At 53.2% G+C, this 13,646-nt stretch overlaps 3 protein-coding genes across 3 annotated transcripts; 2 read left to right on the plus strand and 1 right to left on the minus strand.

Annotated features, from left to right (window-relative positions):
- Nucleotides 1–819: 819 nt before the first annotated feature.
- Nucleotides 820–3,721, plus strand: EMWEY_00046470 (hypothetical protein, conserved; the record flags this gene model as incomplete). Its single annotated transcript, XM_013483121.1, has 3 exons — nt 820–907; nt 1,047–1,209; nt 1,318–3,721. The coding sequence occupies 3 exons, from the start codon at nt 820–822 to the stop codon at nt 3,719–3,721; spliced, it is 2,655 nt and encodes an 884-aa protein (XP_013338575.1).
- A 2,877-nt stretch (nt 3,722–6,598) lies between these two features.
- Nucleotides 6,599–8,950, plus strand: EMWEY_00046480 (hypothetical protein, conserved; the record flags this gene model as incomplete). The annotated part of the gene is made up of 1 exon (XM_013483122.1): nt 6,599–8,950. The coding sequence occupies one exon, from the start codon at nt 6,599–6,601 to the stop codon at nt 8,948–8,950; it is 2,352 nt and encodes a 783-aa protein (XP_013338576.1).
- A 3,497-nt stretch (nt 8,951–12,447) lies between these two features.
- EMWEY_00046490 (hypothetical protein) lies at nt 12,448–13,038 on the minus strand (the record flags this gene model as incomplete). Its single annotated transcript, XM_013483123.1, has 1 exon — nt 12,448–13,038. The coding sequence occupies one exon, from the start codon at nt 13,036–13,038 to the stop codon at nt 12,448–12,450; it is 591 nt and encodes a 196-aa protein (XP_013338577.1).
- Between the last annotated feature and the right edge of the window lie 608 nt (nt 13,039–13,646).

Here is a 13,646-nt window from a genome sequence, read left to right on the forward strand (position 1 = left end):
TAATATATATTGAATAGGAAATCCTTCTTCCCCCTCAGCAACATGCACCCCCCTTGATAACGGAGGATCGTGAATGGGAGAACAGCTGCAGCAACTTTGCATGCAGTCTGTGCAGTAACACAATACTTTGTGCTGTTTTCGTTCCAACAAGATTGGGTGACAGATGTGCTCAGACTGTCTGAAGTCCCAAAGCCTGTGGACACAAAGAGCATGCAGATACAGCCAGCAGCGATCCTGTGGAGAGTGCCTCTTCAATTAAGGAAAACACTATATAAATTCGGTAAGGAGTGCACAGAGAGGCACAAACTGAAGCAACTATGCACAGACAGATATGTATAGGGTGAGTGTGTTGCGAAGACACTTTGAGGAGACGAAGGGAGAGCCCGAGGGTAACAGGGCAAAAACAAAAGGAGACTTGAAGGGCAAGGGTAGCAAACAAACAGAACCACTATATTAATATGACGAAACATATATAAACAAGTTGAAACGACCCTCTGGAGATGCAGCCAAGAAATGGATAGCAGACCACCAAGGGCAGACTCGATTTCTAAAAGACCGACAGCCTGCTGATCCCACTAACGTGGACGCTTCTATTGCTACACAAAAGGAACTGATGTATTATTTTAACTGCACTAAGTGAATAAAACTGAGAAAACTGCAAGAGGCAACAACTACTCTACAGCTCCTCAGATCCCTTGTTGTCCTCCCTGTCTTGGGATGTATTGGCGCCGACACCTTGATGTACTTGGCTTGCAAATTTCATTTTGCTTTGCATGAAATATGAACTAAATACTAATTTAAACGAGGGAGAATTCAGAAATGGGCAAGAAAAGCTCTTTCACAGGTCCCACAGGGCCCTCGCATCTGGGTCTTCTGGCACCTCCAAAAGTACCATTGGAGAAGCAGTGTAAATCGCCAGTGATACGCCTGCGTGTAATGGCTGCGGCTCTCTTGTCTTCTTTGTCGTTGATTATAGGCTTTTTACTTGAATATTGCCTCTTATTTTATTTGCTTTCTTCTTCGTTTCTGCCCGCTGGAGGGCACAGACGAGCGAATGCCGCCAGGTGCTGCTGCAGATGCTGCTGCAGATGCTGCTGCCGATGCGCTGGAGACGGGGGAGCAGCTGCTTGACCACGACCCCCAGACCCCTTCAGCGGAGAGGAAACAGCTTTCTACTGCTGCCCTTTCGGAATTTTCGTCCCAAACAAGGTCGGCCTTCGGGAGTCTCCGAAGGCCCCCCCGACGGCGATCTCATCTCGTCTCCTTTGCGTCTGCGCTGCCGCTGCTCGCACTCGTGCTACTCTTCGCTGCATGCAGGCCTCCAGCGCTCAGGGAACAGGTAGGTGTTGGGGGACCTCGCCGCCTGGCAGGCGACCAAGATGACAACGGACCCCAGAACAACGGAAGGACAAACCATGTTCGGTCGCGGCTCTTAGAAGAATGCATGGCTCTCCAGGCAGAGATGGGTATTCCAACACAGCATCTGCAGCAACATCAAGACGCTGCAGAAGACCCTGAAGAGCAAATTGCAGCCCTTGCATGGATGCTGCACGCAGAGGCCGAAGCTTTTGAACGGAAGTTGCAGGGCGACCAGGGAGCGGTGCCCTTTTCGCCATGCGTCGCTGGGCCTTCGACCTCAATGCAAACATATGAGGGCATGCAGCAGCACCAGAAGCTTCCTTGTATGCTGGAGCGGAGCCACGGCCAGCAGTTCCCTGTAACGCAGCAACTAGAGGTGGGTGCGCAGACAAGGCTACCGCAGCTGCTGCACCCAGGGCAGCAGGAGGACCTGCACCTGCGGGCTCAGAAACAGGTGAAACTGAGGGATTGTGACAAGCTGCAAACGGAGCAACAGCAGCAACTGGAACGGGGGGGACCGCAGCAGATGCAACTGGCAGCCATGGAGGCGCGGTTGCCAGTACGCGCACACCAGGAACGGCAACTGGGGGCACAGCAGCTGCACATGGGGATGCAGCAGCAGACACCTTTTGACAAGCAGAAGCAGGTGCATCTAGGAGCGCAACAACCGCACATGGGGGCGCCACATGTGCCGCAGCTGGAGGCGCAGCAGCTGCTGCTGCTGCTAGGAATGCAGCAGCAACTGGAGCTGGGGGATCAGCAGCACCGTCCCTTTGGGGAGCAGGGGGGGCTGCATGTGGGAGTGCGTGTGGAGACCCCCTTTGTAGAGCAGCCCCCAAGTGGTACGGAGCAGCAGCACAACGGGCTGCAGCATGTGTTCCACTTAGGAGAAGCTCGCATGCCGCAGGAGCAGCTGCTGCCTTCAGTGCAGGGAAATCTGCACCTGAGGCCGCAGCAGCAGCCTTACCTCGGGCCAGAGCAGCTGCAGCAGGGTCAGCCTAGTTTGGATGTGTCAACACATTCTGCGCTTCACAGGCCTTTATACGCGAATCAGGGTTCAATTGACGATGTGTTTTTAAAATTGCCTGTACACCCTGAGGTGGTCGCGCCGAGGTCCACTGCAGGGGACGGACATTCGCGTTTTGAATTAGAGATGAGTGGACGCCCAAGCAAGCCAGAGGTTGTTCCCCTTGCATTGAAGCAGACGTCTGCACAACAGGGGTTCGAGGCTCCTGGTTCTTCTGCTCACGCTTGGCTGCCTGCATCTTCGCTTTCGTTGCAGCAGCTGAGAGGGTTGGAGGTGGAATTGTCTGTCCACCCTGGAGGTGCAGGGGCAGCTCCACCTAGCGTTGTGGAGCAAACACTGCCAGCCGCTTTTTCGTTGAGACCTGATGACTGGATTGAGACGAGTGGGAGCTTTGAGGGGAAAGACAGCGAGGAGGAGCTTGGAGCACAGGAAGGTTCGGGGCAAGCAAGGACATCTACTGAGCACCCGCTGGCTTCGAGCAGCAGCAGCAGCAGCAGAGAAGGCCCCAGCAGCTTGGTGCCTGACGACAGTGAGGAGGTGGAGACAGACGAGGAGGCGTGCGAGGCAGCGGTGAGCAGCAGCAGCAGAAGTAACAGCAGGTTTTCGGGAAGCAGCAAGGCACAGAGAGGCAGCACGATCACGAGTATCATGAGCAGCAGCATGAGCATCGTGGAAGATGTGAAGACTCGCAGCAGTGGGCTAGACGTGCAGCAACACCCTTACTTGCACCTACCTGCATTAGAACCCAATGTTGTCCCCCGCAAGCTAAACCCCGCAGTGGTGTTTGGGCAGATGCGGCGGGGGTTCTCAGCACACGCACAGTTGTTAGTTGTTCGTGAGCTTCTGAAGAGGGCGTCTTTGAATCAAGAGGAAGCAGACACGCTGATGTATTGTGTGGAGATCATGGCGAACGGGATCTTCCGCAAGGCGCGCTTCTCCTCAAGGCACTTGAAAGTTGTTGCTGCAGCACCTGCTCTGGGCATGCGCTTCCTGGTGTTTGACAGCATTATTTGCGCTGTGCAGGTCTTGGGAGACGCAATGCAACTCCACCTCTGGTGGAGACGATTCGCTTCCATGTTTAGAACCGACTATTCCTTTCAATGCTCCGGCAACCGCCCTCGCAGGCGCGCCATCTTTAGCACTGTCCTCGCAAACCGCCTCCTAGAGGCCCTGGCAGTCTACAAAACTGGAAAAAGACCGGAGGACAAAGAAGTTCTTGTCCTCAAGAGACTCCTTTTTCTGTCTCCCTTGACACCCATCAGATTCAGGGGCCCTCAGTGGGACCCGTGGAGAGAAGACGACGAAGCGTTCCTGCGCTCCCAGCTGGTGCCCTAAAACGAACACACTACAAAACAGGCATAGTTGCATTGACTGCCTGCACATATGCAGTGGGGATTGGCGAATCAACTATTGAAAAGCCGTCTCTAGCGGTGCATTGTGGGGGCTTGGGATACAAGAAGCTGCAACGTTAATTGGCAGGAGGCCACAAAGGGAGCTGGAGGTACCCCCTGTGTTTTCAGGTAGCCCTAAGAAGGAGACAGCAACAACAAAGGCTGAAGCCCTGCTGCCGTTGCATGGAATGCCTGGAATGTGCAGGGGTCTAGGGGATCAACGGTTACCGTTGAGTGAGGTGTCAAGCAGCTATCTGTGATGTATCTCTGGCCTTGGCTTGGGGTCAGGAGGAATCTCCAGAACAACTACATAGCAATCAGTGGCAAAATATTTATTTTGCCTCTTCTTGCCGGCGGTTTCTCTAGCTGTTCGACTACTGTGTGGCGGCGCAGGTGAAAGGGCACACCATCACAAGAGCAACCTTAAAAGCATGCGTTTGAGGTATCTGGTACCTTGAACAAGGAGACAGTGTCTCAAGGTTTTGTGCATGCAGCTCTCTTCTACTTGCCTTCGTTAGAAGCAACCGGGGGTACATTGGACCCATCGCAGCAGTAGGCAAATTTTCGCAAGACCTGTAGGGACCCCAAACCGCCTAAAAACGAACGCTTGCTGGCAGGCAGGCATTCACTTGCATACGTCCCTGCATACATTTATACGAACATTTATATGCGTATACATACATGTTCATGTGTATCTGTATACTTTTTCACTGGCGGACGTTTGGAGATGGACGCAAGCCTTTACTATTCGCATGCGCGCATATGCGTTTCAGTACAGCTCACTTATATACACATACTTGTATATATGCATACATACGCATTTACATCTAAATATAAGTCAAAATATAGACACATACATGCGTGTGTGTGTGCTGTGTTGTGATTTTTTTCCTGCACGTACTTCCTCCGATGACGGATGTGGAGAGGAAACCTGCTTGAGCCATCTATGAATACAATTGTTTTCCTTTGAAATGGGTTGATATTTTTGGTCTAGTTGCATTTGCTTGGTGTGAAAGTGCCGCAGTCTTGGTCTAGTTGCATTTGCTTGGTGTGAAAGTGCCGCAGTCTCTTGCCGTTATTCAATTGACAGAGGAGAACACACGGCCGTGTAGTTGTCTAATGACTGACCGTCTCAGGTTCCCAGAGTTCGTTTGCTTAGAGGCAGCAGGCGCAGGCACCCAACGTTCGTGAGAACTCTCCCCGTTTTTTGGACGTTGTCGACAGATTTGTGTGTGCTTACTTCCCAGTGGCTCTTTCTGGCTAGTCGCTTGCTTCGTTTCGTCTCATTTCCTCGAGGATATCGTTTTCCTCTCGATATTATCGTCGCTTCTCCTTCCACTTGTCCATTAAGGATATATTGGGTATCACATCGCAGTGCAGCCATCTTACATCTTGCGGGTGCAACGGGCACATACGGGTTTTGTGCTTGCGTCAGCGGCGGCAGATGCAGCATTGTCCGTCCACAGGTGGCAAATGAACATTTACTCGGCTTTTAGTAGGAGGCATGCGCGCAAGTGGGGAGCATGCATGCAGAGCATAAGCAGTCAGCAATTCTCGGCGTTGTTAGGGAGTGCTGCAAAAGCTACCTGGTGTGCTTGTATGTGGAACTACCTGGTTGTGCTTGTATGTGGAGCTATCTTAAGGCATGGGTTGCAGTGCGTCGTAACTCTTGATAAACTGCATCCTGCATCCACCTTCTAACCTTCAGGTTGTGGTGCTGCTGCGCCCAGGACGCCTGGATTTGGGAGTGAGGTCAGCTGTTCTTCGCCGAGCTCGTAATTTGTTATACTACAGCACACAGTAGTCCTTATGTATGCTCGAGGGCTCTCATTACTGAACCTCCTCTCGCACAGCCCACGGCGCTTCGGGCACTGGTTCCAAGGCGCAATATGTTAAGGTGGGGAACGGGACATCTGCCTGTTGCGAGCTCTTACAAAGTATTTGACTCTGTGGCAGTCTACGGCGACGTTCCCGTTATGATTAGCCCTAGTGGAGACAGTTGACAGCCCATATATCGTGGCAAGTGTTCTTAGAGACAGTGAACAACCGCAGTATTGCCAGTACCGTCAGTGGATACAGTAAGCAACCACCATGTGTGTTTAACAGCCTTCATAGTGTCACCCGTGTTAAATTGCAGACAGTGAGAAAACTCCAAATAGTTGCAGTATTATTAGATACAGTAAACAATACTAGTACTACTGCTGTTAGTTATATTCGAGACAGTAAACAACGGTAGCATTGTCACTAGTGATAAGACATGGGCACAGTGTGTAGCTGGCTCGCTGGCGTGTCCCCAGCACGTCTCTGTATCACATGCCTCAATTTCCTCTCTAACCCTTTCTAACTGCTCGTAAATTCCTTCAGTTCAAGAGGCTTGTGCAGCAAAAACAGACATTTGGATCAGCTGCAGTTTCAGCATCAGAACAACAGCAGCCGCCGCAGTAGTGGCTGCAGCGTCACCCCGGCGAGCTGGAGGGGCCCCTCTTAAGCGGATGCATACGCCGGCTGTGGGTGTTTTCTTGAAGTGACTGAAGGGCTTTTATCTGCTTGTTGTTTTCGATATGGTTTAGGGTTCAGTGTTTAGGGTTTAGATGCACACCGCCACGATGCATCCTGCGTTCCTCTCGCGAACCCAGCCCGAGCGCGTGTCCCTTTCGTTGTGGGGGCCCGCTTTCCTGTGTGTTGTTAGGGTTTAGGGTGTATAGTTTAGGGTTTAGGGCTTGGCGGTACTTTTATTTTTCTGTCGCCTTCCCTCCTGCTGCTGCTGCAGCTGTCCGAACAGTCGAGCCTAGATCAAGTGGGGACTACCATTGCTCTTCCGATGTCTCCCCAGTTGCATCAACATGCCTCTGGGGGGCCCCTAAAGGAGCCCCCTCCTGATGTGGGATCTCATGGGCCTTCGCAAACACCTGAAAGTGACGATTTCGATGGCGGTGGGGGGGGCCCTCCGCTGCTGCCCAAGTTAGAGGGACCTCAGGACGAGGGTTCCCCTTTCCCTCCGAGATTGCAGGGGCAGCCTCCCCGAGTACACCCCACTGCTCAGGAGAGAGCCCCTGAGCTTGACGGAGACATACAATGCTTGAAGCGTCTCAGCAAAGAGGGCCTCTCGCGGCTTTCTGAGGACGAGGGCAGCGCCCTTGACGAGGGGTCCCGTCACGACGAAACGCTTTTTTTTGGTCCCGAAGATGCCAAGAACGCATCTCTAGCTAGCCAAATAGGATTGGGGGAGGGGCCGCCGTTGTCCTTCATCTCAACTCGCCCAGGACATGCACTGCAGGCAAACTGGGGCCCCCTTGGGGTCCCTTTAGGCTCATCGGTTGAAAATCCGCAAAAGAGTCCTTTAGTGGCGTGCTTAGAGGGCCCTCTAGAGGCCCACCAAGAGGCCTCTCTAGAGGTTCCCTTAGGTGCATCTCTTAAGGACCCTTTAGATGCTCCTCTAGAGGCCCCGTTAGACGCTTCTCTAGAGGCCCAGTTAGACGTCCCTCTAGGGGCCCTCACAGGGGTTCCCGTGGGGGCTTCGCTGAGTGCTTCTCTGCTGTCACCGCAAGACGTGTCCTGGCGTGGAGTACCCCAACGCCCTTCAGATGATTCTGCCGTCCCTTCACTGAATTTCATGGATGCCCTCTGCAGCCTTGCATTGGTTGATCGGCCTCCTCCCCCCCGCCAGCTGCCGCAGCAGCGGCAGAGAACTGCAGCAGCATACAGAGCTACACGGCATGATTCACTACTTTCCGCCGCCTCCACAGCCTCTTCTGTTGCAAGGGCCCCCCTGAATGCTTCTGAAGGCAGCAAAGGATACCGAGGGCCCCCCCAGCTGCCGTCTCTGCGCTCGTCAGGGGACCCTTGGGCCTTCGCAATGCAAGGGATGCTACCGGCCCAACAGCAGCAGAAGCAGCAGCGGCAGCAGCAGCAGCGCCCAGTACAACAACAATCTATGCAGTTGCAAATGCTGGAGCACCAAACAGGGCAGCAGAAGCAGTACCTGCCACCCCAGCAGGAGCAGCAACAACGCCGCCCACAGCTGCAGCAGCATTTCGCGCGGCAACAACAGCAGCGTACACTGCAGCAGGAGCATCAGGCGCTACAGCAGCTGCAGCAACCGCATCAGCAGGGGTGGCAGCAGAACGGGGCCCCCGTCAGTGCCCAGCGCAGCCTAAACCACATAGAGGTCCCCGCAGCCTCCATATCATTTCAAGAAATGAAAGACCCCCTGTGGTCCCTCACCACGCATCCAGAAACAGAAGCAGCCTTTGAATCTGCTTCGATTCTTCGGGTGCAGCATCAGGCTATCTGTTCAGGCATTCAGCGTCTCCCTCAGCGGGCCCCGCCGGCACAGCTTTATTCTGTGTGGGGGGCGGAGTCCCTGGATCCCTCCAGCAGCGGGAGCAGCGGTGTCCATGAGCAGCAGCTACTGCAGCAACTTCCTTTGCAGGACGCAGCACAAGGGGCTTGTCTTGCTCCAGCAGCGGCAACGGAAGCATGCCGCCATCTCCAGGTTGTCAATTCGGATTTAGAGGGAGCTGCTATGCGGCCCTTCTCAGGGGCCCCCGAGGGGCACAGGGGCCGTCCAGGCGAGTTCAATGTTATCCTGAAATGTTATTTGGAGTTGCTGCTGCGTAAACAGCAGGAACAGCAACGGCAGCGCCAGCAGCAACAACGGCAGCGCCAGCCCCAACAACGGCAACACCAACAGCAGCAGCAGCAACGGCAGCAGCTGCAGCAGCAGCAGCGGCTGTTCCAGCGAGGCGTTCGAAGGCAAAGGGGTCAGAGGGGGGCTCCAGCTGCTCCACTAGGGGTGTTTGGTGCTGCACAGCTAAGGGGGGACCCTCCAGGATGGGTTGTGGCTGCTGGGTATCTGCAACAGCAGCAGCAGCCGCCGCAGTTGCTGATCCGAGCAGCAGCAGCAGCAGAGGAACGGTCTCCAGCGACAAATGTTGTCATAAATGCACTACCGACAGCATCTCGTTCTGAGGGAGGCGCCCAGGGTCCCCCCCAAGTGGCCCACCTTGGGGGGATATCAACCTCATGGCCCCCTTGTCATGACCCTGTGAGAGCAAGACTGATGCAGTTCGTTAAATCCCCTGGTGTAGAGTCATTCCCAGCAGCAGCAGAGGGAGCCGCAGCTTACATGGTCCCAGATTTGCTTCAAGGAGGCCCCCCTTGTATATCTTGAGAGACCCTCCTCTCTCACACACACAGCCTCTTCGTGAGCTGCCTAAAACGCGAAATATGGGGCATTTAGATTTGGTATATGAGATGCAGTGTGCGGCAGAAGATCCCGGGGGCCCTGCAGGGGCCCTTCGAACTGGGGCCTCTATGGTTGTTCTTAGTCCCTTGGGACCCCTTGAGTGTTCCAAATCCCTGAAAGCAGCGTTTTCGTTATGCAGGCCACGGAGACCCCTGCCTTCTCTTGGTTTGCTATCTGCTTGTTTGAGGGGGGGGGGCCCTTTACGCAATTCAGGGCCCCCTGTCTTTTAGGGGGCCGCTTGTTAGCGGTCCCTCCGTTGTCCAGCTCGTAGTTTGTTTCTTTGTCCGCTGACAAGAGCAGCAGGGACCCCTAGAGGGGCCCCCTTGTACCCAGCTTTACCCTGTGGGTGCCCTCGCTTGGGCCCCTTTCTTGGCGCCGAATAATGTGTCTGTGGAGAGGGCCCCCCTCAGTGTAGTCAGGGTAATCAGAACCTTCAAGCGTTCCCTGTGTAGAGTTGATGGGCCATGTCTATTAGTTAGTAGGCCACCTGGGAAGGGGCCTCCCAGCAGATGTCGTGCATTGGGGGATCCATCTTGCTGTTAAGTATGCATAAACGTGCTTGTGCAGCGAAAAGGGACTGCAGCTAAATGGGCCCTTCGGGGTTGGTTGTCGGGGGAGGTGCCTGCCAAGGGGCCCTCTGGGGTACCTCCCTCACAAAGAAGCCCCCAGTTTCCTTCTGCTGATTTTGATGGAGACAGCAGAGGGGCAGAGGGGACTTGGCTGGTGTGAGTAGTTAGCGCATATTGCCCACACGGTCTCTCCTGAGCGGAGCCGGTGGTGTTTGCGCCGCGTACAAGGTCCCTGTTTGCTTTTTGAGCAGTCATGTACTGGCGAGGCCCCAGCTGTAGAGTCACCTCAACGAGGTTTTGAAGCGGGGGGATTGTGAACTGGGAGAAGATTCACCGTAAATATACGCTAAATGCCGCTTCTGCCCCTTTAATTAACAGCTAGGTGCATTATAGCTAGCGAGCGAACGGGCTATAAGTCGGGTTGTTGGCCAGACAGGTGCTGGCATTGCGGCAGCGAGACATGGAGGAACAACACGCTTATGTTGTCGGGCCCACGGCTTTTGAACCGTAGGGAGACAGACAACATGAGATGGAGGAGACTGACAACAAAAGGCGACCGGAAAGAGAATAGCACCATATTCCCCTGCAACGGTCTCAACAAACAGTGCGAGCCTGATACCCAGACGAAGGTACAGGCACACATGGACTCCTTCCTGCTGCTGTAGCGGCTGCTTCTGCTGCTGAGTTCCACCACAGCGGAAGATAGCTATAGCAGCATCACTTCTGTTCCAGCTGTCCTATAGCGCCTGTTTGTCGTTGCACTTCCTTGTTTTAATTGAAGCTGAAATGAGGGCAGGCTAGTGCCAGCCTCAGCTGGTAAGCCCTATACCATTTATAGCAAACGGTGTAAGGCAGCAATACGAAAGCCCTTCACCGGGAAGCGTGCCAAAAAAGATCATTCGGGAGCGAACATTTGCACCAACTAATGCATGTGAGGAGTGTCATCATTTAACCCGTAGGGAATAAGTACCTAGTACTCCATCAACCTAAAAGACCGGCTTCAATTCGTCCTTCAGTGCAGGCAACGTCGCATCGTGGCTTGGAGCCACCCGGGTATCCACTCTGTTTTTCTGGATGCTGCAGCCACAACAGAAAAGGGAAGTTTTGTGCCAAAAGAACAGATAGCTGCTCTACTGATGCTGCTGCTGGTAAGGAGGTGGCAGCACAGACTCACTGGCAACAGCAGGGAAGCCGACGCAGCAAGACGGCTCGAGCGGTGGAGGCAGCAGCAACAGGTGCAATTGGCGATGCTGTAGGAGACTCCGCACCAGCTGAACCATCGTCAAGAGCAGATGGACCAGCAACACAACGGAAACAGAGATCATAAGCAACAACAAGGGCAGTAGGAGCATCTGAAGAAGGAGCAGCGGAAAGGTCAGAAACAGCATCAGCAGACCTTTTCGGTTCGGGACACGAATATGTTGCAGACCCCCCTTTGCCTAATTTGTCTCCGTTGCCGCTGCTACGGAGACAGTAGCAGGGGCAGCAAGAACCGACTTGGAGGTTGACTTGATAGCCGGGTCTGTAGCAAATGACAACGAGAGAAGAATTTGCGGAGGAGACGAACGAACCCTGTTGGACCACCTCGAGCATGTGAGGAACGAGGGGACGCAGCTGCCTAACAGCAGAATAGTATGGACGTGGGGAGTCCCTTGTGCGCTATATCCCAACACTATAGCAAGTCCTCAGCATCGGCAGGCGCAAGGCTATACAAACATTGAAGGCATGCAGGGTGTACGGCTGCATGCACGGTTTGGTCGTACGGCATAAGGTTCAGCGTTTACGTTTAAAGCTGTAAGTCTTGGGGCCAAGGAATGGCGCCAAGGGTTTTAGCCTCTGGAAAAAAAGCATGCAGTGCTGCAGATTGTCCGTTAGATAAAATAGTTAGGTGTTTCGGGTTTATGGACGAAAATTCGCTTTGGGGCTTGGGAGCTAGGTTTTAGCTTATTGGTTTCAGCTCATTGGCTTTCTGACCTAGGGACAATTGGAGTACAGTGTTTACTGTCTAGGATTTGGCTGTTTTGCGTGTCAAGAACGGCATTTCCCCCATCTTCGAATCAAAGAGAATGTACCACTGAGTTCGCTCCTGCAGTGGGTGGTTTAGGGTTCGGGTGTATGATTTAGAGGGTATTGTTTCCCGTGCAGCAATTAAGCCTTTTCTTAGCAACAGGGGTGGTCAGCTAACTACCTGCAGGAAACTCGATAGTTAACCACACGTAGCTAGCTAACCAGCCACCTAAATAGGCTATAAGCTACGTATTCAGCTTGCTTTACAGGTCGCTAGGTATTTAGCTGGCTGCTATCAGTTGTGATATGTCGCCGCTGTATATCGACAATCCGATCAAATTGCCGTTTCCCATGAAGTGCTGCAGTAGCTACTCCTGTTTCTGCAGCTGCTGCCAAGCACATACTAAAGAACAAACAATACCGCGGAAACGTCCCCTGGGTGGTTGTCTAACCCGGGCGTCCCAACAGGGATCGTTCCCTGATCCCCAAAGGCTAGCGCGCGGGTCGCCACGCTTTGTCGCTTAACCACGTTCACTTGGAGGTATATACCCTGCTACATGGCAGACAAGGAATTTACTCCTTCTGTGTGGCTTCGTTTACCTTTGCATGCACAACAATATCAATAACCACTGCGGTTTTCTCGTTCGAACAGCAGCCGCAGTGGCTACCTGGGGCAGCTAGCATGGCAGCTAGCTAGCTGCGTTACCTCGCGCGTATGTGTGTACCAGCTACCTGAAGGTGCAGGCTCTAGCTAGGAAGAAATTGAAGTGTTTCTCTAGATGCGGGATCTAGCAGCTGAGATGGAGGGGCGTGACATTAACCTCATTCCGCTGGTGCTTCGCTTTCTCACTCGGCATTTCCTGGAGCTTCTTCGTCGCCGTCTCCCTCGAGGTATTCTGGAGCAGTTTCTGGGTCATATCCTGTGATATCTTCTGTTGCTTCTTCTGCACCGGCCCCTTCGAGAGCTTGTCGAGCTCTTTCCGCTGCAAATTTTATTGCACGCTGTAATAGAGGACGTAAACGACGCAATGCAGCGCCTATAGAGGTCGGTGCAAACGACAAGATGATCGACCAAAATCCAATGTATAAGAAAATACTTAGCCATCTCATGGGGCTAGACTTCACCACCAGCCGGCTGAATGCGTCTAAATCTGTCAAGGGAGGATCACCTTTTAAACGCGCTTCTCGCTGCAACTCCTTTATTCTCGGCACCAGTATGAACGACTCCAACTGGCTAAAGACAAAAAAAGTTAGTAACAGCGCTTTTATGGAGATCACTGCGGTATTCCTTTTCTTCTGCAGCTTCGGTGGTCTCTGTTGTCCCCATCCAACGTTGTTCTGGTGTGGTGCTGTAGGAAGAAGGCGATTGTAGGGGTCCGCTGCAACAGCACGTCCATTGTTACCGAAGTCCCTGGCATCCCGATTCGGAGACTCCATCCCAGTGCCTTGGGCAGTTTCTAACCCTGCACTAGAAGAGCCCTTGGGTGCTAGAGCCAACAGCAGCAGCAACAACAACCCCTGCTCGGCCCGCACCATTTCTTCTGCGGTGTCTCCTGTAAAGCGCGTATTGGAGGAATTATTCGCCGTTTGTTCGACTTAATGAAGCCGTATTAAAGATATCAGCAAAAGCCTATGTTTAAACAGCAATCAGCAGCGAAAACCAAAGCACACCTAAGCAGCATAGCTGCAGTCAGAACAGGAGCAGAGTAAGGACTCCAGGATTGAACGCACCATTTAAAAACGTGAGCTTACATTCACTGCAATGTTTGGTGCAATAAAGAAAACAAAAGCAATAAAAGAAACAACATCGACGACAAGCAAAAGGGCTGGAAGTTGGAGAAAGAGCCGCGTATCACAAGCGACAGAGGGGCCGAGGGGACGCTCTATGTAACGCACGGTGGCCGTCTACCGTGGCTACGTTGTCACCTCTATAGGCCTAAAGGCCCCTGTATGAGCTAGATCTATAAATAGAGTGTCTAAATCCCTTAACTCTCAGTTATTCCCATGGAAAATCCCTAAATTACGGAACTTCCGAAGGAAGGATC

This window comes from Eimeria maxima, genomic scaffold, assembly GCF_000499605.1.
Source record: "Eimeria maxima Weybridge genomic scaffold, Emw_scaff964, whole genome shotgun sequence".
Classification (NCBI taxonomy): domain Eukaryota; phylum Apicomplexa; class Conoidasida; order Eucoccidiorida; family Eimeriidae; genus Eimeria; species Eimeria maxima.